Here is a 27,162-nt window from a genome sequence, read left to right as displayed (position 1 = left end):
GCTGGGGCAGGGGCAGGGGAGGATGGGACTCGCTGTTCCCCTGCAAGGAGCAGCTGGGGCTGGGTCAGATCCACCCCCAGAAACCTCCCCGGCTATGCACCTCTCCCCCCCACTTCCTACCCCCATTGCTCCTCAGCTGCAGGGGGATCACGGTAGGGGCAGCTGCTCCCCCGTCCGCCCAACCCCCGTGACGGGGTTCCCGGGGTGCAACCTGGACTGTGGGACTGCTGAATCCTCTGTCCCACCAACCTGGGCTCCCTCTCACACTATGATGCTGTTTGCAAGCTACAAACCTCTGGCAGGTACTGCACTTACACAGACGTCCACAGGCAGGGACACACTCAACTGAGTTACATGAATGTTTCTCTCAGCCACTCATGAAGCAACAATAGAGAGGCTCCAGCCAATTCCCCTTAGCCACGCAGCTTTGCACCCCAGAGCTGTACCGTCTTGCCCTGGTCAGAAGCCTGGCCAGTGTAAGTTCATCACCCAGTCCGTCTCTCCTTTGATGTGGAGAGGACACACACCAGCCTTTGTAACTGAGCTGAGATTTCCCAAGCACTTCCACCAAAACACACTGTTTTAGGTAAAATATAAAACAGATTTATTAACTACAGAAAGAGAGATTTTAAGTGATAATAAGTAGTAAGCGTGGAGATCAAAGTTGGTTACCTAAGAAATAAAAGTAAATTTTCAATCTGAGTACTATAAACTAAACAAGATTTGAATCTCGCAGTGTCTCACCTGAATAGATGATACATACGGGTCACAGATCTTCAATGACAAGGTGAAACTGCCTTCCAGCTCGGGACCACCCTCCCCCGGTTCAAAGTCTTTGTCCTCCAGATGTGTTTCCAGGTGTTGAGTTGGGGGCGGGGGGGAAATGAGGCCAAGTCATGATGTCACTTCCCCTCTTTATAGTTTCTTCCAGCTTGCTGGAAAGATCTTTGCTGTGACGTGAGTCAAGCAGTCTCCATTGTATACATGCTCTTTCTGAGATGGTCGTTGGGAGAGTGGATTCCCTGCAGTGGGCCATCAGTGCATCTGGCTATTCCATTGTTGTACCTGAAAGGCTGGTTGTGGGTGTTCCCAACCTCACAACATGTTTCAGTAACACACACAGCAAAACTTTGTAACTTCACATACAATGATACAATCCAACAGGATATTAATGTTCAACAGATTTGACTTTTAAAATGATACCTCACAAGGCATACTCTGTACTGAACATATCATAATTATATGACCGTGATGAATATGGGGATTCCAGTGTGCTGCTTTGAGATACAGAGGGCCACATACCCCCATACACAGATCCTCACCCTGCCAAGCTTCACCTCATGCATCCAGAGCCCCCCCGCCCCCAGACTCCCCCACTGAGCTCCACCCCTCCTGCATCCAGACCCCCTCCGAGCCTCTCCCCCATGCATCTGTATTCCCACCCGTGCACCCAGACTGCCCCCCGCACTCGAACACCCCTCCTGCACCACCCCAAGGAACCCTCCCTCACCTGGACCCCCACTCCACTGAGCCCCTACCAGCTACACCCAGACCCCCACCCCACCAATTCCCATTCCCCCTCCTGAGCCCCATCCCCCCCACACCCACATCCCCCCTGCTGAGCCCCAACCACCTTCACCTGGATCCCCTCGCAGAGTCCCATTCCCCCTGCACCCAGAATCCCCCAAAAAGCCCCTGTGCATCCAGCTCTCTCCACACCCGGACCCCTCCGCCCCAAGCTGCCTGCATCCAGATTGCCCTACACGGATCCCCCCATACTAACCCTCTCCACATTTGGATCCTTCAGGCTGAGCCTGCTTGCCCCATATCTGGAACAGTGGCTAAGGGGGGGTGGCATGTGAGACTCAGCCCCTCTCCCTTGCTGTCTTGGTGTGCCTGATGCAGAGGGGCATGGCCCTGGGGTGTTTCTGGGGCAGGCCTGCCCCTTGCACTGTGTCACGGTGGGGTGCAGCCTCACTGGTCAGTTCGTGTGCCGATGGGTGGAGTGTGGGGGGGCGAGTGCAGGACGATCTCCCATCTCCATGAAGCCAGTGGCCTTTGCTCTCCACTGCCAGGCTGAAGCCTCCACATTTATTTATTGACAAATAAAATATGCAGAATTTTAAAACATTGTGTGCCGAATTTTTTTTTCATTTGGCACAGAATGTGTAGTTTTTTGATGCAGAATTCCCTCCGGAGTAATGTGTTTTCCACTCTAGGTCTGCTTACCCTTCATGTGCTTGATTGAAGATTTTTAGCTAGCACTGTTCATTCAGTGTGCACACCACCAGCCTTTGTCTCGTGTTATACCTTTCTCTGCTAGACTAAAGAGCCCACTATTAACTATTTGTTCCCTATTTGTATTTATAGTGTGTTATCAAGTTACCCCTTAAGCAATGTTCCCTCTAACCCTTCTCTTTGTTAAGCTAAATAGATCGAACTTGAATTTAACACTGTAAGAAACGTTTTCTAATCCTTTAATCATTCTTGTGGCTTTTCTCTTAACCCTCTCCAATTTATCAACATCCTTCTTGGATTGTGGACACCAGAACTGGACACAGTAGTCCAGCAGCAGTCTCACCAGTGCCAAATAGAGAGGTAAAATACCTCTTTACTCTTACTTGAGTAGAAGAGGTAAAATACCTCTCTACTCCTACTTTCCCCCCGGTATATTCCTCTCAGGATCACATTAGTCTTTTTAGCCACACGGTCACACTGGGAGCTTGGGTTCAGCTGATTATTCTCCATTCCCCACCCCTCCCAAATCTTTTTCAGTCACTCCTTTCCAGGACATAAGAACGGCCATACTGGGTCAGACCAAAGGTCCATCTAGCCCAGTATCCTGTCTTCCGACAGTGGCCAATGCCAGGTGCCCCTGAGGGAATGAACAGAACAGGTAATCATCATGTGATCCATCCCCTGTTGCTCATTCCCAGCTTCTGGCAAACAGAGGCTAGGACACCATCCCTGCCCATCCTGGCTAATAGCCATTGATGGACCTATCCTCCATGAATTTATCTAGTTCTTTTTTGAACCCTGTTATAGTCTTGGCCTTCACAACATCCTCTGGCAAAGAGTTCCACAGGTTGACTGTTCGTTGTGTGAAGAAATACTTCCTTTTATTTGTTTTAAACCTGCTGCCTATTAATTTCATTTGGTTCTTGTGTTATGAGAAGTAGTAAACAACTCTTCCTTCTCTACTTTCTCTACACCAGTCAAGATTTTATAGACCTCAATTATATCTCCCCTTAGCCGTCTCTTTTCCAAGCTGAAAAGTCCCAGTCTTATTAATCTCTCCTCATATGGAAGCCATTCCATACCCCTAATAATTTTTGTTGCCCTTTTCTGAACCTTTTCCAATTCCAGTATATCTTTTTGAGATGGGGTGACCACATCTGCACACAGTATCCAAGATGTGGGCGTACCATGAATTTATATAGAGGCAACATGATATTTTCTGTCCTATTATCTATCCCTTTCTTAATGATTCCCAGCATTCTGTTCGCTTTTTTGATTGCCGCTGCACATTGAGTGGATGTTTTCAGAGAACTATCCACAATGACTCCAAGATCTCTTTCTTGAGTGGTAAAAGCTAATTTAGACCCCATCATTTTATATTTATAGTTGGGATTATGCTTTCCAATTTGCATTACTTTGCATTTATCAACATTAAATTTCATCTGCCATTTTGTTGCCCAGTCACGCAATTTTGAGAGATCCTTTTGTAGCTATTCGCAGTCTGCCTGGATCTTAACTATCTTTAGTAATTTTGAATCATCTGCAAATTTTGCCACCTCACTGTTTACCCCCTTTTCCAGATCATTTATGAATATGTTGAATAGGACTGGTCCCAGAACAGACCCCTGGGGAACACCACTATTTACCTCTCTCTATTCTGAAAACTGACCATTTATACCTACCCTTTGTTTCCTATCTTTTAACCAGTTAGCAATCCATGAGAGTACCTTCCCTCTTACCCCATGACAGCTTACTTTGCGTAAGAGCCTTTGGTGAGGGACCTTGTCAAAGGCTTTCTGAAAATCAAAGTACACTATATCCACTGGATCTCCTTGGTCCAAATGCTTGTTGACCCCCCTCAAAGAATTCTAGTAGATTGGTGAGGCATGATTTCCCTTTACTAAAACCACGTTGACTCTTCCTCAACAAATTATGGTCATCTATATTTCTGACAATATTGTTCTTTATTATAGTTTAAACCAGTTTGCCCGATACTGAAGTCAGGCTTACTGGCTTTTTTAAGAATTGTGGAGGTTCTCCAGTTCCACAGGAGGTTCCTCGGGTTTCTGATAGGACAGGAACACTACCAGTTCAGAGTTCTTCTGTTTGATCTACCCGTAGCACCCAGGATTTTCACGAAGATCTTCTCAGAGCTGGTGGCCCAGATGAGATGAAATGGTTACGGTATTTCCCCATGCTTGGACAATTGGCTGCTGATGGGCAGATCCAGTCAGGAGGTCCAGTCAGTTACCATCTTTTTACTCAGTCTCCTTGCATCCTTGGGAGTCTGCATAAACAAAGAAAAGTCCTCTATAGACTACATTCAGTCTCAGCAAGGATCTACCTCCCTATGGAGAGGTTCCATGCCATGACTAATTATTCCTGAACCACAATCAGGGTCTGTCTTTCTCTACTAAGTCTCATGTACCTATGTACTGCTATTTGCCAGACTCCACCTCCATTATCTGCAGGATTGGCTCAGTTCTTTTTACTCTTTAGACGGGACCAACATAATTACTAGGGTAACAGTTCCGGTCAAGTTCGCAACCTCTTTGGTTTGGTGGACAAAACTGGTTCTGATGTGTGGGAGTACTTTTTGTCCCACAGCCAACATGACGATCATAGATGCATCCCCCATAGTATGGGGAGCCTACATGGGCACTCATACTGTGCAAGGCCTCTGGACCCTTAGAGAAGTCAGGATGCATATCAACCTTCTAGGAGCTGAGAGCAGTCTGCCTTGCCTGCAATGCATTCCTCCCACTGACTCCTTCCAGCCACGTTCACATGATGTCAGACAACATGCTCACTTTCTTCTACATAAACAAAATGGATGGGGCAAGATCTCTTCCTCTTTGTGTAGAGGCAGTCAGCTTATGGAACTGGTGCATCAGGAACTGCATAACATTCCTGGCAACATACCTTCTGAGGGCACAGAGCTCTCTGGCGGACAGTATCAGCAGACACTTCTCCCTAGATCATGGATGGGAGTTACACAATTCCATCCTGAACGAGATATTCACCCAGTGGGGAATGCCATCCTGAGACCTTTTTGCTTCCCAGGCAAACAAGAAATTCAACCTATATTGCTCCAGAGCAGCTCTGGGCAGGGACTCCAAGGGCGACACCTTTCTCTCCTGGACAAACCATCTGAAGTATGCCTTTCCTCCCATTCCAGTGCTACCACTGGTGCTGAGATGAGTCACAGCAAAGCTTGAGTCATTCTCATTGGGCGCAACTGGCCCAGACATTTTTGGTTTCCAGACATTCTGTGAATGTCAACCAGTCCTTTCATCAGCATCTGATCCTTACCAGATCTGTTGACCTGAGGAGAACAGCACAACCAGACACCCCCAATCCAGACCCCCTCCACCTCACGCCTGGTGTTTGGATGGGTGTCAGACTTAAAACATTCATGTTCAGAGAACATCCAGTCCACTCTCAGCCAGAGCAGAAGAGACTCCATCAGAAGATGCTATACGGCTAAATGGAGACGCGTCTCCATCTGCATGCAACAGAACCCTTTTCCTTCTGCGGCTGTGGGTCTTCCTGCTATTCTTGACCACGTCCTTCATCTCAAGATGTTGGGCTTTTTGTTTAGCTCTCTGTGGGTTCACCTAGCAGCAATCAGCGCTTTTCATCCTCTATTTGAAGACTATACTATTTTTTTCTCATCCTACAACAGTCACATTCCTGAGAGGTCTCGTTAGAACCTTTCCATCATTTATGAAACCAGCACCAAATGGGACCTCAAGCTTGTACTTGCCACATTTACCAGACTTCCCTCTGAACTCTTTGCCTCTTGTACCATGTCCTGCCCCTCTATGAAGGTTGCCTTCCTAGTCACCTTTACTTCTGCTAGAAGGGTTAGTGAAATATGAGCTCTCATGGCAGGTCCTCTGTCATGTTTTAGTGTTCAACCCAGACCAGTCAGCTGTTGTGCTTTAAATGTGCTCCCTGTCTAGACACTCCCAGCCAGCCCACAAGCATGCACTGAATGTCTGTGTGTTGAGCAGCTCTGATTCCAGCAGCCTGCTTGTTACTCCATAGCTGCGCTGGTAACCACAAGCCTTGGTTAGGACTAGCCAAGTGACCCCAACACAGGCCCACTCCCGAATTTCCCCAAGGCCATTTGCACTGAAATGTCTGTCCCTCTCCTGAAACCTTCAGAGGAGCAGTAAGGTCCATTGCACAGTAAAGCACAATAGCTAGTTGCTTTCACTGGAGTTAAAAATCACTTTAATCCAACACCCTCCTGGAATGATTTAGAATAAAAATAAAATAAGTTTATTTAATCGAACAGAGATTTTAAGTGAATTCAGATGTAAGGGATAAAGTCAGAAATGATTTAAAACAAATAAAAGTGAAAAATGCTTTCTAGTGACTAAGACTTAATAAAACTACAATCCTGGTTCAAGGTAAGATTCTTACAGCACCGCCACGGTCAGGATCTCCCACAAAGTCCAAAGTTTCTGCTCCTGTGTCATCTTACGTGAAAGATAACTCCGGGTTCTTTGTCCCTCTCTTTTATAGGCCAGTGAACTTTTTAAATATACCTTCATAAAGTCTAGGGCCTCTGCTGTGTGGAAAAGTGCCATGGAGAAGGTTCCATGCTGGTTTCTTCCATGTGGTGCTTTCTACAATGCAAATCGATCTGTCCTTGCAGCCTCTGATATGCCAATGAATGGTCACTTGACTGCGATTGCCTGTTGTCTGGGATTGCACCTGGGCGGAGGAGTCTGCCTTTTCACACTTTAGTCCCATATTTCCTTCATATATGTACAGTCCTTTGGATGTTTACCATACATAGACCACTCAAGATCAGGGTGTCATTGGTTTTCCAATGATACCTTACACAACACCTGTTAGATACAGATTACGATATAAGAGAATTGGGGTACACTGAATTGGTCAGGCTAGCTGAACCTCACTCCCTGATACCAGTGAGGCCCTTGCCCTCTGGCACTGTGATGCTCTTAGAAACACACACACGATACACCATATTTAATGAGAAGGTTTCTCTTTGTCTCCAGCCGGAATTCAATTGTAAGGCAATCTCTGAATTCCACATCAATCAGAATATTCACTTACTGGTTTTCTTTACTAAACTTTCTGCTTCTGAGGAAGGGAAGAGACTTCCCTCTCTTGATGTCAAACGAGTTGTGGCCTTCTATCTATAGAGAATGAAACCAATTAGAAGAACACCTAGGCTTTTTTTTGCTATAGCAGAATGAAATCAGTGACAAGCATTATCTGCTTGAAGGCTCTCTAAGTGGATTTCTGGATGTATCCTCCTTTGCTACCAGTTGGGTCATCTCCCTTCCCCAGAAAAGGTAAATCCCTTCCCCATTCCACTAGAACACAGGCAACTTGAAGATGCACCTATTTTAGATATTGCTAACGCAGCTACCTGGAATTCCATCTACATCTTCACGAAACATTACATCTAATCCAGGCCTAATCTACAAATGCAACAGTTGGGACGGTGGTGTTAGTCATTCATACCAACTGCATCCTTGTACCCTCCTCCTCTCTGAGTACTGCTTTCTAATCTCCCATGTTGGAATACACCTCAGGACCAGCACGTGAAGAAATGGAGTTTACTCACCTGTAACTGGAATTTCTTTGAGATGTGTGATCCTTATCTGTATGCCACTCTCCGCCCTCCTTCCTCTCTGATGCAGACCTTGTCTGATTTTCAGCAAGAGGAGAAACTGGAGAGGTGCCGCTATTTGTGCCTTTGGGTTAGAGCATGGTGAGAATAAATGCAGGTGCGGACCAACAAATGCTGCTTACTACAAATCTCTGGTCTCAAGCTCATGAAGCACATGCATACCCACGTGTAGTATACAGATAGGGACCACATATCTCAAAGAACCTGCGAGCTGTAGGTCAGTAACCTCCATATGCAAGTTATCTGGACCTGCTGATTTAAAAATGTCATAAATTTAGTAGCTTCTGTTTAACATCCTCCAGAGGTATTAGTGGAATGGAAAGAGTGTTATTACTATATGATGAGACTATATCACAATGGAAAGAGGTAAGTAGTGGGGTCCCTCAAGATTCTGTACTGAGAATTATGCTATTGGACATATTCATAAATGATCTGGAAAAAGGAGTAGACAGTGAGGTGGCAAAGTTTGAGATGATATTAAATTATTCAAGATAGTTAAGTCCAGAGTTGACTGTGAAGAGTTACAAAGGGAGCTCACTAAACTTGGTGACTCGGCAACAAAATGGCTGATAAAATTAAATGTTAATAAGTGTAAAGTAATGCACATTGGAAAACATAACCCCAACTATATGTACAAAATGATTGGTTCTAAATTAACTGTTACCAACATCTTGGAGTCATCATGGATAGTTCTTTGTAAGCATCTGTTGAATGTGCAATAGAAGCCAAAAATGCTAACAGAATGTTAGGAACTATTAGGAAAAAGATCACTAATAACACAGAAAATATCATAATGCCACTATATAAATCCATGAGACTCCCATGCCTTGAATATTGCATGTACTTCTGGTCACCTCATCTCAAAAAAGATACATTAGAATTGGAAAAAGTACACAGAAGGGCAACAAAAATGATTAGGGGTATGGAACAGCTTTCAAGCGAGGAGAGATTAAAAAGACTGGAGCTGTTCAATTTAGAAAAGAGACTAAGGGGGCGGGGGAATATGATAGAGGTCTATAAAATCATGACTGTTATGGAGAAAGTGAATAAGGAAGTGTTAGGTATCCATTCACATAACACAAGAATCCGGGGTCACCCAGTGAAATTAATAGGTAATAAGTTTAAAACAAACAAAAGAAAGCACCGTGGAACTCATTGCCATGGGATGTTGTGAAGGCTAAAAGTATAAGTGGATTCAAAAAAAGAATTAGATACATTCATGGAGGATTGGTCCATTAATGTCTATTTGCCAGGATGCTCAAGGATGCAAACCCATGCTTCGGGTGTCCCTAAATCTCTGACTACCAGAAGCTGGGATTGGATGATAGGAGATGGGTCACTCATTGTCCTGTTCTGTTTATTACTTTGAAGCATTTGGCCCTGGCCAATGTTGGAAGACAGGACACTGGTCTAGATGGACCCTTGGTCTTCCCCACTATGGCCATTCTTATCTGTTTTTTCCTCAAGTACAGAACAGAAATATTTATTAATTTACCTCTGCCTTTTCTGCATTGTTGATAATTCTACCATTCTCATCTAATCGTGGACCTATACCATTGTTAGGATTCTTTTTATTTCTAAAGTATTTAAAAATCTCCTTATAGTCCTTAACTCTGCTGGATATAGATTTTTCCTTGTGTCCCTTTGCTTCCCTAATCAATTTTCTACAATTCCTAACTATCCATTTGTTACATATAATTTAAAAAAAAATTATAGCTACCTTCACTTCCCCTCTAAACCAGGTTGTTTTTTTTAACTAGTACAGCCTTCTTTCTTGATTGTGGGATGGTGGTTTTTTGGGCATCTATTAAGGTGTTCTTAAATGACTCAAATTATCGTTCACATTTTTCTGATTAAATTCTTCCTTCCAGCTGATTTGGCTCATAATTGTTTTCAGTTTTGTGTAATTGGCCCTATTAAAGCACCAAGTTTATATGTTACAGGTATAGACTTTATTCTGCTTGCATGTTATGAGTGTAAAAGATACTGCTACAGGGTGTCACTAAGAATAGTATTAAGGAAGAATGAGAGATGCCTCTAACATGACTTAGTTAATATTTACTTCCAAACAAATCCCTTTTGCAATGGAGCTTGTTTGCTGCTATCTCTTGCCTCTGTTTGGAGACTTGCTAGGGGGCATCCAGAGAAGAATAATTTGAAGTTGAGTCTGATATTAAGGTTTAATTATTTTTGTTTCCTTCCACACAGATTGATGTGGGTCTGGTTGTTGGGAATAGTCAAGTTGCATTTGAAAAGGCTGAGAACTCCTCTCTCAATCTGATTGGTGAGTTCTTCCAAATCCAAGAAGCCATTCTGAACTGATCCCAGGAATGTAAAGGGGACAGAATAACAACTGATCTAGTGTAGTATTGAAAGCTACTATTACTTTCCAGGGTAGTCATACAAGTCTTTATAGCATGGTAGTTGTAATACCTACAGTAGAAGAAAGCCAAGGGTCTTTGAGACTCTAAATGATAATAGATGATTTAACTTCCTCGCTTGTAGGCCTAATTTTCAGCTGTGACAACAGCAGGTGCTGGCATTCAACTCTAAAAATGAGACCCTGATATGTAAACACTGAAGCTAAGAAGCCTAACTAGTATTTTTTTAAATTTATTTTAACTTTAAATAATCTTGAATTGACTTTTCTCTATTCACAACCAGAGGGGAGCAATTTTAATGAAAGTGACTTAAAATCACTTTAATTAAAAAAAAAAATCATTCATTTAAATCTGGTTGAGAGTTTATAAAAGCTAATCTGAAAAAACTTTGCTATTGAAACTTCAGATTAAAATTTATAATGCATTTAATTGTAAAAGCTATTATTTTTACATGCCATGACTGATAGGGTGACTTATATGAACTTTACAAAACTGCTATAGATAAAAACCAAAATATGGAAATTAAGGCCCCTGAATCTGCAAATACTTAAGCAGGTATGTAACTTTACTCATGTGAATAGTCCCACTGACTTCAACGGGGATACTGATGTGCTAGAAGTTAAGCATGTGCATGAGTGTTTTCAGCACAAAGCACTAAAATTGTATTTTATTAACATGTCTCTTAGTGATATAAAATGTCACTTCAAAGCAAAATTGCTTTAGCGTTAACAGTGAAAAATTATTTGGACTCTGAATTCATTAACAGAGTTATTGTGTTTATACACACAGGCCAAAATTTTCAAAACCAAAAGCCGAAAGTTAGGTTCCTAATGGCTTTTGAAAATCCCATCCTGTAGTGCCTGTGGAGCACAAGTCTATTGAGTTTGGAGCAAAAGTCCCATTGTCTTCAAATTGCAAACCCTAAGAGGAGTATGGTTGAAGCATTTCTGTTTTCTTGACTTGTGAAAGTGGTGGTGTTAGTTGCAAATATAGTGCAGGGTATTTGCCTGTCAATTTCGTACTGAGTTTGTTGTTTGCACAATAAAGATGTTAATGAGGCTCAGGACTTGTCTTTTAAAGCATAGTTGAGCATTTTAAGCATGAAATTTATTGGCAGAAAAAAAATCTATGTAAAATCTGAAATTCTGCTAGCAATTAGAAAACTAAACAAGTTCAAAATATCCATTTTTACAATCTTAAATTACTAAATGGGAAGAAAGTAAAGAACTAGCAACATATAAATAAAACATCTGAATTAAATTTATTTTTGTGTCATGTGGATGAAGGAGGTGCGTTTAGTTTGGCTCAAGTTCTGAAGCATCTAATTTTACCTTAGTGAGTGAAGAAAACAAATACCTATGAATTCCAATATTTTTTAATTAATATTCAAAATTCGAATTAATAGGAGTTAATATTTTTGAAAATGTGAATTCACACACTAATCAGTGTTTGCTACATTGGCCAACAGACTGTTGGTGCCTCAATACTAAGGTGAGGGTGCCTTATACTTCCAACAGTCAATAAATAAATGAATTTCTATCTAATGTATCAGCTGATATGTTAACTAGCTGGGACTAAAAATTCAAACCAACAGAAGTGTCTCTGAAAATGAAAGAGGAGATACTGGAATGTATATTAAATTACAAAAGGAAAAAAAATCTGTGTTTAAAAGAACATTCATGTTGCAAGTCGAACACTCAAAAGTTAGGAAATGCAAGAATTAAGGCTGCACAGGCCCTTAATTTGGCCCCCTTGTGTGTATGCATTCTGGTAATCAATTCCATATCACATGCTTTTTCTTTTCTCTCTCTACAGGGTACTTAGTGCACAGGATAGACAGCATTCACTGAATGTGTAGCTATTCAAAATTTCCTTTTATTCTCATCAGTGTGTGGCCTCAGGCCTTAATTACTGAGCTGCATAAAGGGTAATAAATTTATTTTCACGGCACTCCTGTGGAATTAGGTAGTGGTGATATCCTCATTTTACAGATGGGGAATTGATGCACAGAAGTTAAAGCCAAACTTTTGAAGTGCTCATTAATTTTGGGTGCCCAGTTTGACACCTAGAGCCTGATTTTTCAGAACATTTAGAATTTTTATAGTACATTATATTTTCAAAGCACAGGTCTCTCTGGCTTAAATTGGAACTCAGACTGCTCTGCACTTCTGCAAGCCAGGCCCTAGGTGTCTCGAATTGGAGGGCACCTAGAAAACGAGTCACACACAATTAGTGGCCACGTATGGAAAGTTTAGTTTGTGACTTGTTCGCCATCATGTAGGTACTGGAGCAGAGGTAGGGGATAGAAACTAGTTTTCTGGGGTGACATTCAACTTCCTTAACCATGAGACTGTCCTTTTCTCTTGCAGTCTCCTGTTTCATTCACTACACACATTCCAACTTCTGCAACAAATGAAGCAGATGTGTTACACGTAGCCACCTCATACACTATAGAAGTTTGAATAATTCTCTGAGCACTGAATAACACAGGGGTCCCGTGGTGGGGAAAAAGTATGTGACCATGTAATTAAAGGCTATATCATAAAGAATACATTTACGGTGGCTGAGTTAAAGTTGAGCAGGCAGTCATTACTTATGCAATGTAGGAGGAATTACATAAAATCCACTTAATTCATAATACAGTTCCGTAGGAACAGCTTAAAGGGGAAATGTAAAAACTATTCAACTTACTGCAGCATGGCAAGCAGTGATATTTTGCTAGCCTAATGTTTAGGATCACAGTTGATCAGTGACCTCCAATCTCTATCATAGCACATTTCTGTGTGGAGTGTGGTCTAGCAGAGCAGAGGACTAGGAATTGGGATTCTTGGCCCTGTCCCTACAAGTGCCCATGAATAAAGCTGCAAGTATGTCACGGAGGTCACAGAAGTCATGGATTCCGTGACGTTCCGTGACCTCTGACTTCTGCAGTGGCCGGTTCGACTGGCTCAGGGGCAGCTCAGGCAGCCTGTGCGCCAGTTGCACTGGCTGCTGCTGGGGCAGTCTCAGGTCACCACGTCTCTCTCCCATCCTCCGCACCCCGCAGCACCAACGGGGGTTGCAAGCTGTGTGCCGCTGTGTGCCACTGCCTGCCCCCTCCCAGCACCAGTGGGAGTCCCGGGCCATGCGCTGCTGCCCGCCCCCCCCCAGCACCCGCGGTGCCCTTGGGCAGCTCCTCTCACCCCAAGTTTTAGTCAGGGGTATATAGTAAAAGTCATAGACAGGTCACGGGCCGTGAATTTTTGTTTACTGCCCGTGACTAAAACGGAGCCTTGCCTGTGAACAAATCACTTAATCTTTTTGTGCCTCAATTTGCTTATCCGTCAAATTGACACCTCATTAGCAGCACCTTAATTGGTACGTTATAAGGCTTAATAGTTTAATGTGCTTTGAGAGGCACTGATACGCACTGTTCAGAGTGTTATTAATAGTTATTACTGCTAGGTAAAACTAACCCAAGTGATTGTCCTTTTTGGGCAACTGAGCACTAGTTTTTGAAGCGGAATCTGCCTTTGCTCTGCCTTTTTTTAAAGTGCTGTTGTTCTTTGCTTCATTTGTTTATTAATTCCAGTTATGTTGCCATTCCTCAGCTAAGGTGTGTTAGGGAACTTCATATGTATTCATTCTGAAACCACAACGCAAGTCTACATCCAGGCTCTTTATCTTGGAGGCAGTTAGTTTCTTATTGCTATATAATGAACACCACGTGTGGCCAGAAGGGGGTAGTATAGACTAAGGATAACTAAAGGAGCAAGCAGTTTGTCTGAGTGAGTCTGCAATCTTGCTGGTAGGTACAAGTAATAAGAAAATAAATATACAGTCAGCCCATGGAAACAGTAACCAAGAGATCAAATTTTGACCATTAATCTTTTGCTTCCGGGTATTGTGGTTATTAGACATACTGTATTAGACATTTTTGGTATCAGAGGAATTGTAGTATTGATTCTCAGTGTGCTTGTAGATCATAGAAGTTAATGATGGTGCTAATAAGACTCTCATCTACTGCAGGATGATTTCCTAGACTATATTTGCTACTGTCTTGTCAGCCTAATTTTAAAGGGTGTATTCCAGTGGTTTCGTTGTCTCTGCACTTTGCTCTCTCAGTGATTTCAGGTTTCAGAGTAGCAGCCGTGTTAGTCTGTATCCGCAAAAAGAACAGGAGTACTTGTGGCACCTTAGAGACTAACAAATTTGTTAATCTCTAAGGTGCCACAAGTACTCCTGTTCTTTCAGTGATTTCAGTTGCCTCTCTGACCTATCGCTACCTTCAAAATAGCTAAAATAAAAACACCCTGAATGCTGCAAAGGGCCCAATCCTGTGAAGTGCTGGAAGTCTATAAGAAAGTGCTGAGAACCCTCGACGCACATTGAAATCCATGTGACTTGAGGGTGCTCAGTACCTCGTAGGATCGCTCTATGAATTCTTAGGGTTGCTCCCTCTAGATGGTCTCTGGTTGTGAAATTGCCAAGAAACACGTTTGGAAAGCAAAGGTCTCAGAAGCGTGTGTTGTTCCATACAATGGCTGCAATGCCCATTACAAATTGAATGGAATGAACTTAAAATGAAATTATGTTGTTCTGACAGCTGGCAGCTCAGCTGTACTACTATTTTTTATTATAGCTTTTAGAGCTTAATATAAGCAGTCCTCTAAAATGAAGGCAACTACTTAATGCACAGTCGCCTCAGCCCCCATAATGGGAGTAGGAAGTGCTGTGTAGTTTGTCCTCGTGGTGGTTTTTATAAAACTATTGCACATGGACTACGAAACCTGCATTTTCTCCAGTGTATCAGTCTGTGGCTATAATTCGCCTGTGCTTAATTCCTGAACTGGCGATGTCTTTTCTACAGGTAAATCTAAGACCAAGGAGAACCGCCAGTCAATCATCAACCCTGATTGGAACTTTGAGAAGATGGGGATAGGAGGTCTTGACAGAGAATTTTCAGACATCTTCCGCCGAGCGTTTGCCTCTCGAGTTTTTCCACCAGAGCTTGTGGAGCAGATGGGTGAGTACAGCACAACAGAATACATCTGGGGTACAGGCATTCAGTTCTATTTCTGATTCAACAAATCAGATAAGAACTAATTGTGTGATAATGCTGGGACTCTGAAATTATTTAAGCCTGGGGACTCTGGGGAGAAGGAAAGTGCCCTCTCTTCCCACTGTCCCCAAATCTTGGTACTATTTTTTTTGATTGGACTGTGCACACTTAAAAACAATTGATATCTAACACTGAAGGCTATCTTGTGGTTTTTTCTGTTGGGATCTATGAAATCTCCTTTATTCTCAATGTGGGAATGTAACTGATTAATACTGATGGAATCATATGCTGTTTTCTTGGATTATGAGCAGTGGGTCTTCTGCTCAAATCAGATAGGGTCATCTGTTCTTTTTATCAACCTTGACTTCTGTATGATATCCTGTTACCAATCTGTTAGTGGTCTCACTGCAAAAACTACATTCTCTGGCCCCTGTATGAGCTCAACAAGTCCTAGTGCTGAAGAATGCCCATTTCTTCAAACCGTAGTTGCTGATGATGCCATGACTAACTTTGGTTCCCTTTGTTATGTTGCCAGACTGTTTTTAAACCCTGGATCTGCAGCTGCCTGTTTTTGATACCTGTTCGTCAGCTATGCAGTCTTTGTATACTTACATTTCATGAATTTTTCCTTAAAAGCAATGGGATTTTAAACACAGAAATCTCTTTGCTGCCTAAAGAAGTGTCCTGTTCATCTGTTGCTGCATGTACAGTTTTTTTTTATTTCCAACACTGATGAGATTTATACAAAAATCAAATCTAATTTCACAGTGAGAAGCATGATCTGTCTTGAATTGCTGTCATAGAAAACCTGACATGACCACTCAGCTTTCACATCAAACTTATGTGATGTCAAATTGGGACATCCCTGTGTAGAAACGCAGTGAAAGCCATTAACCAGTACTCATTCTCACACAGGTACTGGTGTGAAGATCATGTACCAGATTTAGCAAAACATTTGGGACGCCAACTCCTTTCAGTATGAGCCAAAGTGCTGACCTGTCAACCAGATCAGAAGGCACTTTGATGTCAATATAGGCCAGGTGAAGCAAGCGGTTAAATTCTTGTGCAGCTTAGCCAGAAACTGGAGTACCCATTGTCAATCGTCCAGCTGTGAAACCTGATTGTTGTGGATGACAATGTCTCCTAAGGAGTGGCTTCATCCTACCAAGCACATCATGAGCAAAGACCTTTCCAGGGACTGATGTCAATGAGATCAGCCTGTAGCTGCTGCACTTGGTGTGAGATCCTTGGACAGGCAGACTGATGATGTCTTTCCATTCTGCCTGATGCTCACACTTTTAAAACCAGTTGATGGAGACCAATGCTCCCTGGTTACAAGGCATCTTTGAGCATCGGGAATGGAATAGCATCAGGTCCAGCAGCATGTCCATTCTGTAAATTTTGGATGGCCTTCCGTACTTTGAGTGAGAGAAGATCAGCATTTGTCCCTGGGTCATGTAGCCCTGGACAGTCATCAGCAGGGGTGTGATTCAGCATGCTTTCAAAATTTGTTTTCCATCTGTCCAGGACTTCATCTGTGGATGAGCAAGGAGAGCCGTGTGGTTTCATGGGGATGTTGGAAGACTGTTGATGGCTGCCAACCAGGAGTGTGATAGCTCTATAGGCGAGATGCAGATTGTTGTGCTTTAGGCTGTCCTCTGCTTTGTTGACCAGAGTGTTGATGTAGATCTCATGGTCACGTTTTGCCATGGCCCAGAAAATGCCGGTTAACCTTTGTTATTGGACGTCTCCCTGCTTCTGTGCTTCTGCCTTTTTTCCTTAATATTCAGAGGTCTCTTCAGAAAGCCAAGGTTTCTTGTGTCACTGTCTGATTGTTTCAAGTGGTGGTGTGTGATATAGCATTACGTAGACCGCTCCAGGTGATCGCCACCTCATCCAAGAGGATACTAAGGTTACGTATGTTATCGTTGATAGCCTATGTGTATTTCACAGCTTCAGCAGAGCCCATGGAAAGTTGCTGGACACTGTACTGTCTGGCTTGTGAGGAGTTGGGAGATGCAGTTGGAACTGAGTGACAACTAGTCTATGATCTGAGTTTACTGGTGCTTCTGCACACCTGAAGACTTAGTGAGATTTCACTATGGAGCGATTTCTGATGATGATGTAGTCAGTTTCTTCCGTGGCATGTCCATTGCTCAAAATCCATGTCCAGGGATGGTTATTGAGATGCCAGAAGCGCTTGGTACTACTAATATTTAGCTCTTCCATTTATGTAACTATGATCAGTCTTCTAGAGTGTGGAAAGCATGTATAACTCACCTCTTTGCTCCCACTGTGATACAGACATGCACGTGTGCAGCTGTTCACTGAATAAAGGTTAGGCTTTTAATGGAACAGAGAAAAATGATGGACTCTGGCACTAATCACCTTAAACTTTTACTTTTTGAAATGACTAGAATGCATCGTCTTCACACCAGAGATGCAAAGTCCCTTAACCTATCGTATTTGAATGATGAATTCAGCTGAGTTAGCAGAAACCGCAGAAGTAAACTGGAAAGTTTCATCTTGGTTCCAGTACAACTCCACCCACATACCTCCCCCAGCTGGATATTGAATGACCGCACACTAACCAGTGGAACACCAAGATAGGATTATATTACCAGAATATTCTCATTGGCTGAGAGTACCCTGAGAGCAAGACACTGTTACTTAGCAACTACATGGAGCAGCTAGCTTTACCAATGTAACCCTTTCATGGGCATCAGCGTATTTGGAAGAGGTCAGAAAACTGGCTGCTATATGCAGAGACCGCGGTGCCTGTATACATAATGTGTAGTGTTCAGACCTTTCCTTTTCTTCTTATATTAAGTGAACTTAAATTAATAAAATGATAGGGTTCTGAAAGAGCAATAGTATTTTGGGAGGCAGTGAGTTAAAGGGATTGCCAGGCCTTAAATAAATGAATAAATATAGTTACCAACACAAGTTTATCCAGACTATTCCAAGAGGCATTTCACAGGTAAGTGGATGTTAAGACACCCAGCGGAACTCCCCTTCTCTCTATGATGAACCCTAGGGCTAAAGAGCTTATCTGAAATTTGAAAAAATGCTTTCTGACATTTTTTTTCTGCATTAGTCATAACTTGCTCTTCAACTATATTTCAGATCTCAAATGCCAGTGTGACATCTGTTCAGGTCTGCATATAATTTATTAGGAAAAAAAAAGAAAACAATTGCTCACTGTCTGGAGCTGCAAAACTTACCCTTTCCTTTTTCTGCTAAGTGCTCACAGATTATGCCTTATATGCAAAATGCAATAAATATGCCAGTTGCAGCCCTGTAACTATATAGATGCGATCTAGACCCTTTGCAGCATAAAATAAAATATAAATTTCTTGTAACTGTGTGTGGTTCCCATAACATGCAAAGAATGTTCTGGAAGTGAAGCATATAAGTCAATATTAGTTAGTCATATCTGCAGAGCACACAGGCAGTGCACTGACTTCAGAACTGTCTGGTGTATGTGAGCTGAAATCTTAACAGACAAACATTGGCCATAGGTTCGACTGGAATTAAGAACACCAGTGCGAAAATAGTCCTTTGGTTACTACCTGACAGTATGAGTTAAACAACCTCATGTGATCACTTCCCAAAACAAAATGCAATACTTATCTGGATAGACCAAGGGATATGGAATTTATTGGGGTAAATGGGGGACTTTTCAGTGCACATGCACAGTGGAGGAAGTAATCTAATTCAGAATATGTTGGGCGGTAGGACAATTTCAGATAGGCATGGTTCTACATTAGCCTGTAGCTTCATTATTTGTATTGTGGTACTGCCTGGGAGCTTCAGTGATGAACCAGGACACCATTGTGTGAAATGCTATGTGTGTTCATATTAGATTTTTATGTAACATTCATTGTATTTTCAGAGATGTGTAGAGCAGGGTAAATTAGCCATCCAAAGGCTACAACCATTCTGTGCTGAAGTGTTTATTTGCTGCAATTTACAAATAATCCAGAAACAGAATGCCTGCCAAACTCTTTAAAATTATTCTACCATAAATAAGTCACTATGCTAGGAAAAAAGAAGAATGTCTCTAAAAATGCTGTAATTCAACAGGAATTAATTCACGACAGATCTACAGCCTGTCTTATGCAGGTGTTAGATGATTGTAATGGTTCCTTCTGGCCTTGGAATCTGTGAATGAATCTCCAGGCAAGAGCCCAACAAGAGCAGTGGTTCCAGGAAATGCTTGTCTAGTTCAGCCTCCTGCTGGTTCTCTGAGCTTCCCCAGGGAGCCTTTCATTGCTGCAAGCAGAGCCAAACAGCCTACAGGTAAACAAAAGCCCAGCAAGAGCCCTTCAGACCTGGACCTGATTGCTCTCTGTTCTATGGCTCATGTGTGGTTACTCTGCCACAGTGTGGTATGGATTTTGAGAAAGGCACTCTGTGTCCAAACTCCTATCTTATTTACCGCCCTTGGTGGATCTCCTTTCCTGCACTATCTGCGCATGTTCACATCTTAGTTTTGCCCACTGATTATTTTAATTAAAAATATGTCTGTGTATGTGCACGAGCAGTTTCCATTGAAGACACTGTGAGCTTTCTGAGGGCAGTTTAAGCCCGTGTTTGTGAAACCAAGACCAAGGTTACTGAAAGGACTCATGGCCATCTTAAGAAGAATGGAAACACTGGAAGGAGTAAGAGAATCCATAGGGTTATCAGGAACTCTCTGGAATCATTAGAGTTTGTGGCAAAAACTTAAACATTCTAGTTCAATCAAAGTAGTGGCCAGAGATGAAGGGCCTTCGACAGTAGCTTAGATACACACTTTGACAACAGCAAAGCTGATGATGAGATCAGAGAAAAACACTAGGAGGAAAACAAACTGAGAAACAAGTGCTTGGTCTTTATATCGGCTCTAGAAGGGGATGCTGAAAATGAAATTGGAGTGAAAACCCATAGAATGTGCACAATTGGATAGATAGAAGTGCAACTTTGGTCTCCTCTTCTCCATTTCCTACCCCACTCCCCAGTAAAATGCTTTCCTATTGATATGAAGTGCTGCGGAAAGTTGGTTTTGAAGATAGCCTGGGTTGATCTGAAAGGTTGACTTTTAAATCTAAGATATCTGGAACCATCAGAATAGGCTTTGCACACACCGGATACCCAGCACTCCCTGTGTGTGTGCGGGTGACCACTTAGGGTATGTCTACACTACGGGATTAATCCGAATTTAGATAATTTGAATTTGGGAAACAGGTTGTATAAATTCGATTGTGCGCGGCCACACTAAGCACATTAATTCGGTTTTTAACCACATTAATTCGGTGGTGTGCGGCCACACTACCCCATTAATTTAACCACATTAATTCGGTGGTGTGCGGCCACACTAACCCTAATTCGAATTAACAAAATCGATTTTGGCGCTACTCCGCTCGTCGAGGTGGAGTACAGAAATCGATTTTAAGTGCCCTTTAATTCGAATTAACTGGCTCTGTAGTGTGGACGGGTGAAGGGTTAATTCGGATTAACGCTTCTAAATCCGAATTAAAGTCGTAGTGTAGACCAGGCCTTAGTATCTTCTGTAGTGAGATTCAAGCTATGATTGAAGACCTGAAACTACCTCATAACCTTCACTGGTAACTAGAGTCATGTAGCAGTAAAGATGACTTAGTCTTTTGTGTGTATCGTTGGGAAAACATTAGCGGTTATGTAAATGACTGATGTAACTTCTCATATTGTAACGTGCTACTTTATTCGTCTTTCAGTTGTGAGCCTCCATTCAGCCATCTGAGGGCTTTCCCATGATCTTTGAGAGTAGAGCTTCCCTATAATCATTTTGGGCATAAGCTTTTGTGGGCTAAAACCCACTTCATCAGATGCATGGAGTGGAAAATACAGTCGGAAGATATATATAACAGTACATGAAAAGGGAGTTGTATCTTCCTACTGTGTTTTCCACTCCATGCATCCGATGAAGTGGGTTTTGGCCCACGAAAGCTTATGCCCAAATAAATTTGTTAGTCTCTAAGTTGCCACAAGGACTCCTCATTGTTTTTGCTGATACCGACTAACACGGCTACCCCTCTGAAACCTATAATCATTGATACTGAATCAGTCTTGTCTACAGCCCCATTTTAACTGTCACCAGAGCAGCATTGTTGTGAGAGATTACCAGACCTTCCTTCTTTGAAGGGAGTGTGGTTAGTGGTTAGAGCAGTGAATTGGAAGTCAGGAATCCATGGCTCTGTTCTTGCTCTGCTACTAGCTTTAATATTAACAAACATAATGCTGTAAATTTGCTTTGCATTTTATGGAGCATAAATAAGACATGTTTCTTGCACCAAAGAACTTAAAAAAGTTACATAAACATTCTACTGGCTGGATTGCAGGTTACTTGGTCTTGCACTTAGCTGTAAACTTCAGATTTCATGAGACCATGGCAAGTAACTTATCCTCTGTAATCCTCAGTCATCTCTTTGTTAGGCGGCTTTAAAACATGTATTAAAGTGACAGCCAAGATTTATTTACTTGGGAGGTAAACATTAACCAAAGCAAAGCTAAGCTGATGATATGATCACCTCAATAGAAGTCCTGTGTTGTTAGATGTGTGATGCCATATCCCTGGGTGAGCTAAGAAAGGACTAAACCACTTCACTAGGTGGAAGAGAGGAAGGTAGCCCTGAAATTGTCTGCACTATCAGACCTGGACGGAAGAGCTGGTAGTGATTCCTTGCTAAGATGCTGGGAGTGGAACAGAAGGCTTTGCCTCTTAAGTGTGGAAAGCTGTAAAAGGAAATAAAGGCTTTCAGGAGGGAGGGGGAGAGAAGGGCTGCTAAGAAGAGGAGAGGAACTGCTCTTTAGTGTCCTTTAGGGGGCGACTCCTGAATTCGGCCCCAGTTAGGTGGGGAAAAGGAATATATACCCACTTTTTTCAACTGAGGAGGGTTCTTGCGCTGCCAGAAGGACTGTTCCTTTTTCCCCAAAGGGATCCTTGGCTGATTTGTGTGGACAGCCAGTGGGTCTGTTACATCGATGATGTCCTGAGCACTTGGTGGCTCCTTGATATCAGTATTTGTTTTGTAATACGTTTGTGTTCACCTATTTAAAAAGTGTGCCTCCTATTTATAGACACTGCGGTTTAGACTAAACAAGCATCTAGCTTCATTCTAAAGATTGCAGAAAATGGCTGGGGAAGGCCATGGTGTTAACACCCAGTTGAGGTATGAAATGTACGGATAAATATAAGACCCTGTGATCTGGAAGCCATCCAGTGATATTACTTTAATCTTAAATTAGCTCTCTGGCTGCATTTTTATTATTAAGCTGTTAAAAGATGAGGGCAATCTCTATCTCTTGATGATGCAATGATTATTAAAAGCCTGAGATTAGGCTGTTTCATATCAACTCTGAATTTGCTATCACAGTCCCATTTGGGGCCATGTGTTTTGATCATGTAGCCGAAGGCACTGTGTGTGTGTGTTTTGGGAGCTCATATTTCGGGCTGATTTATTTTCAGTTTTATCACATTCCATCAGAAGGAAACTGATAAATGTTCTGTCAGTGCCATAAATCTAGTCAGTGCCTTCTGTATGCAAGATACATGCATTTAAAAAAAAATCATGGCCACGCAGTGGATAATGGTGAAGGGAGGGAGAAAATTAACAGAGGCCTAATAAGAACTGTTTGGAGAAATCTGTGATTTGTTATGTCAAACAGTCTGTTCTGCAGGGTCCATTTAAATTAAAACCTCTGCTGGCTGCTTAAGATCTAGCCCAGTGCATGTTCCTACTTTCTGAGGAAGCAGCAGAAGCAAATCCCTCCAGTTTAACTTCATGTCAGTAGCATTTAAATCTTATATAGGGGTCAACTGGAGGCAGTGGATCTAGGCAGGAATAATGGAAAGCTTACGTGGGAGTGGAAGGGGAGATTTTCGTGTGTTAATGGAAAATCTTTTCTGTATGGCAGGTAAAGTCTTGGAACCCTAATCATACACTAACCTGTTTGAAGATTAATATATACGTCATCTTTCTCCCATTGTATACAAGACCCGGTACATTGTGTGCCGATGTAGTTTTCATATAGGTGCACCTGAATGGTAATCTCATACCAGAATTCTTTGATTTTAATTCAAGGAGGAATTACGCCACCAAGTAGGAAAGCCCCTTACCCGCTAAGGCAATTTTGTGTTGATCTTTTGAGAAGAGGTAAATACATGGTTATTAAACTTAGTCTTATTTTGGCTATGTCATTCTGGCTTGAGTCTCAATTTATGATTTCTATCACAGTGCCATTACAGTGGTGGCGCTGCCATTGTCCTTTTGGATCTTCGTCATCAGTTTCCCCCAACTTCATTACCTGTGTAGTTTCCTTGTTTTCCTCTCCTGCTTTGCAGTTCCCCATGGCATGCATATTGTTAGTCTGAATAGGTAATTAAATTGCATGATAATCCAGTATCCATTACATGAATGACCTTCGATTTAGTGGTAGTCCTGATGCTAAGCCTAGCCAGTTAGAAATGCTTGGTCAGAGAATAATTTGAGTTTATAAGATCTGCTTAATAGTGTTGACATTTGGCCACACTGGTCTGATCTGGATAAATTGCAAAATGGAGATAAAACTTAATCAAAACTCCTGCTTTGTGTGTGGAACTGAGTTGTGATTTAAACATAACATTTGTAGTCTGTCGTCACCTGTCTATTTTAACCAGGGCCTGTTTGTTTTAAATGTTTTTAAATTTTGGCCAGGTGTAGCTGTAGCTGTGCAAGAAAATCTTCTGATTGTAACAGCACGTAGCATTTCTGTTTGAAAGGAATTCATTGCTTTGGCTTCCAGAAGAAATGTTCTCACTTAATAGGGAGAGAATTTAGCACTCACATAGTGTGATTCAGCAACACAAACATCCCTGTGAAGTGCCGATGATTAGTAAAGTCCTCAATTGTCAGATGGCGAAAGCAGAGGCAGAAATGTGAAGTGACTTGCCAAGGCCACAGAAGGAGTTAGTGTTGGAGCTGGGACTCCAACACTTAGAATCATAGAACTGGAAGGGACCTCAAGCAGGACTAAGTACTTCCTGGTCCTGGGCTCATAGTGCTCAGTAGATAGCTTTCTAGTTGTCTCGAGATGGAGTATTGTGTATTGGAACCTGCCACCCCTTCCACTCTGCAATAGTGGTAAGTGGCCATGGTCTGTGATGTAAAGCTTGACAGTGGCTATGCAGCCGGTGTGCTGAGACCATGGCCTGTCATGCTGACCAGCATTGTCTTATTGTTTCCTTGTGCTCCCCAGTCTGTCTGTTGTCTCTTGTTGTATACTTAGATTGCAGCTCTTTGGTATGTGTTTGTACAGAGCCTAGCATAAAGGGACCCTGGTCCTTGACTGGGGTACCTAGGTACCATGAAAATATAAATAACATTCCATGCGCCATCCCTGTGCCTAGAGACTTCACTTTTTCCCTCTGAACTGCTCTCTGTGCGGTTGGCCCTTTACAAGGGAGACATGCCTATAAATCCCACATGACTAAACTAATGCTGCCAAGTGGCAGCTCAGGAGCTCTGATCTTTCCTATTTCCCTGATTCAACCAATGTCAAACGAGTCATATGAAAAGTGAACTGTCTGTGGTTGCTTAGAGAGAGGGGGAAACTGCACCCCTTGCTGAGCAGCTGTCTGATATCCCGCCACCCCAAACTAACTCTCCTGCAAACCTGTTGGAGTCCCTGGGTAGGTTTTGGCTCTTGATTTTCCATAGAGAATAGCCTTTGTAGTATTTTCTCAGAACTCCAGCTATGGGCAAGTAAAATTCCTTTTTGGTGTATTTCCCCCCCCCCCCCCCCCCCAATGCCATTATCCCTGTCACAAAGGGTGAGGTGACCCTTATGTATAAATTTCACGGGGAACAAGAGGTTTCCCTTCCTTATAGCTGCAGAAGAGAAATCATCAACCCAGATCTAAAAGCATGTGACAGGTTTGTAGCAAGTATGATGATGATAGGTGGGACTGGGCTCAAAACTCCAGATGTCCCTAAAAGCGCTACAAAAAGCACGTAAAATGACAACCTTACAGAAACTGAATTGGTCCGAAGAAAAAGAACTTGGCCAGTCCGAGAAGCTTGTCTCCTCTCGTCATGCCCCTTTTTGCAGGTATTCTACATAAAAATGTAAGCATTCAATACAGCTGTTGCAAGAAACTCTCAAATCTGTTTGTGTACACGTGCCCTGACTTGCCAGGAGGCTTTTGTTTGCCTTCCTCAGCTCTGAGCACAGTGGAGCCATCTAAGTGTGCTTGGGATTCCCCTTCGAAGCATCATTCATCATCCAAATCCTGACTCATACTTCTTGGCTACACAGGAGATCATATTCTCCCACAAATGTATTAACAGTTCCTCTCCTGACACTAATTGGACAGGAATCACTTGTAATTTATCATTGCCTTGCTGGTTCCTGTGTAAAATGGTCTTTGCTACCAGTCTTTTTTGTTTTTTCTGAACCCAGCTTTCTTGATAACATCTTTGTTGTGGCAAAACAGTTTCATTGTTTTCTCAGCCCAGAAAATTTGTTTTGTTGCTATGTGTAACAAAATTGAACTGTAGTTTTCTGAGGTTGCTTGAGAGGGCTGGATACTCTTCGTTTTGGTATTCTTCTCTTTTGAAGCTGCAGAATTTTGTATTCACTGTGTTATATAGGCACAACATCAGCAAGAAAAACACAGTGGGGAAACAAACGAACACAGATCAAGGACAATGCCTTGCAATGCACATTTATTCAAATTGAAATTAACATAACTTGCCCAAGATTGCTCAGTTTGTGGCAGCACTAGAAATTGAACTCAGATCCTGTGTGCGCCAGTTTGGCACCTTAAAAAGATGACCACCGTACTTCTCTATTAACCAGTATGTTAAATGCTGCAAGAGTTTTAATATGGGGTTTACACTAGAAAAAATAATCTAACAATAAAGCAGAAAGTCAACATGGATAAAAGGAAACTAATCTCTGAAAATAAACATGATCTATGTAGTTAGCTATATCTGGCACTGAACTGGTTCCAGTGACTAATGGCTTTTTCTCCACAGAACAATTAAACACTCAAAGGTTTCTAAATATGTTTTTAGACTGATCTAATCTACTGGGAATCAAACATAGTTCTGAAACGTGTTCAAATATATCAATACCAATTTTCCCAAGTAGTTCTGGCCTCCCAATTTTCCACTGGGAATACAAAGCAAATTAATTTAGTTCATTCATCAAGGTTAGATTTCCAGCATCAGTCGACCCCCTCTACCCCCATTTACTCTCCCCCTGCCCAGAATGTTTGTGTGGGATCATGAGTGAGTGGGGGATGGGGTGCATGGAGTGGAGCTGGCTCCAGTGAATCCATGTATTCAAGCATTCCCAAGCTCACAGCAGCCATTCTTGCTGCTGAAAGCTTCCCTGTCAATAGGTGGTGGGGGTGTCATAGCTGGGATTCCACGCTTGCTTGTCTTATGGGGTCCAGAAAGAACTTTCTTCTGCTGGGCAAGATTGGCAAGGTGTCCGGTGGGTTTTTTCCTCTTTCCTTTGAGTGTATGTCTACACAGCAACTAGACACCCGGCACTGGCCCTTGGCAGTTGAATCAGGCTTGCAGGACTCAGGCTGCGGGGCTGTTTCATTGCTGTGTAGACTTCCGGGCTCTAGGACCCTTAGAAGTGAGAGGCTCTCGTAGCTTAGGCTCCCGCCCAAGCTCGGAAGTCTACACAGCAATGAAACAGCCCTGCAGCTCGAGCCAGAGTTGGCTGACATGGGCCAGCCGTGGGAGTCTAGCTGCTGTGTAGACCTATCCCGAGGGTCTTGGAGACCCGGTGGATGGGGATAATAAGGATGA

General features: G+C 42.5%; 1 protein-coding gene across 1 annotated transcript in view; it reads left to right on the top strand.

Moving 5' to 3' along the window:
* NSF (N-ethylmaleimide sensitive factor, vesicle fusing ATPase) overlaps positions 1 to 27,162 on the top strand; it is a 166,113-nt gene that overhangs the window by 51,799 nt on the left and 87,152 nt on the right. The window contains exons 7-8 of the mRNA XM_026658664.1: positions 10,121 to 10,196; positions 15,143 to 15,298. Coding sequence (XP_026514449.1) covers positions 10,121 to 10,196; positions 15,143 to 15,298 — 232 coding nt within the window. The remainder of the gene's footprint in view (positions 1 to 10,120; positions 10,197 to 15,142; positions 15,299 to 27,162) is intronic.

This window comes from Terrapene carolina, unplaced genomic scaffold (assembly GCF_002925995.2).
Source record: "Terrapene carolina triunguis isolate 2854851 unplaced genomic scaffold, T_m_triunguis-2.0 Scaffold495, whole genome shotgun sequence".
In the NCBI taxonomy this organism is placed as follows: Eukaryota; Metazoa; Chordata; order Testudines; family Emydidae; genus Terrapene; species Terrapene triunguis.
The sequence above is the reverse complement of the archived record's forward strand: the minus strand, read 5'-3'. Positions and strand labels throughout refer to the sequence as shown.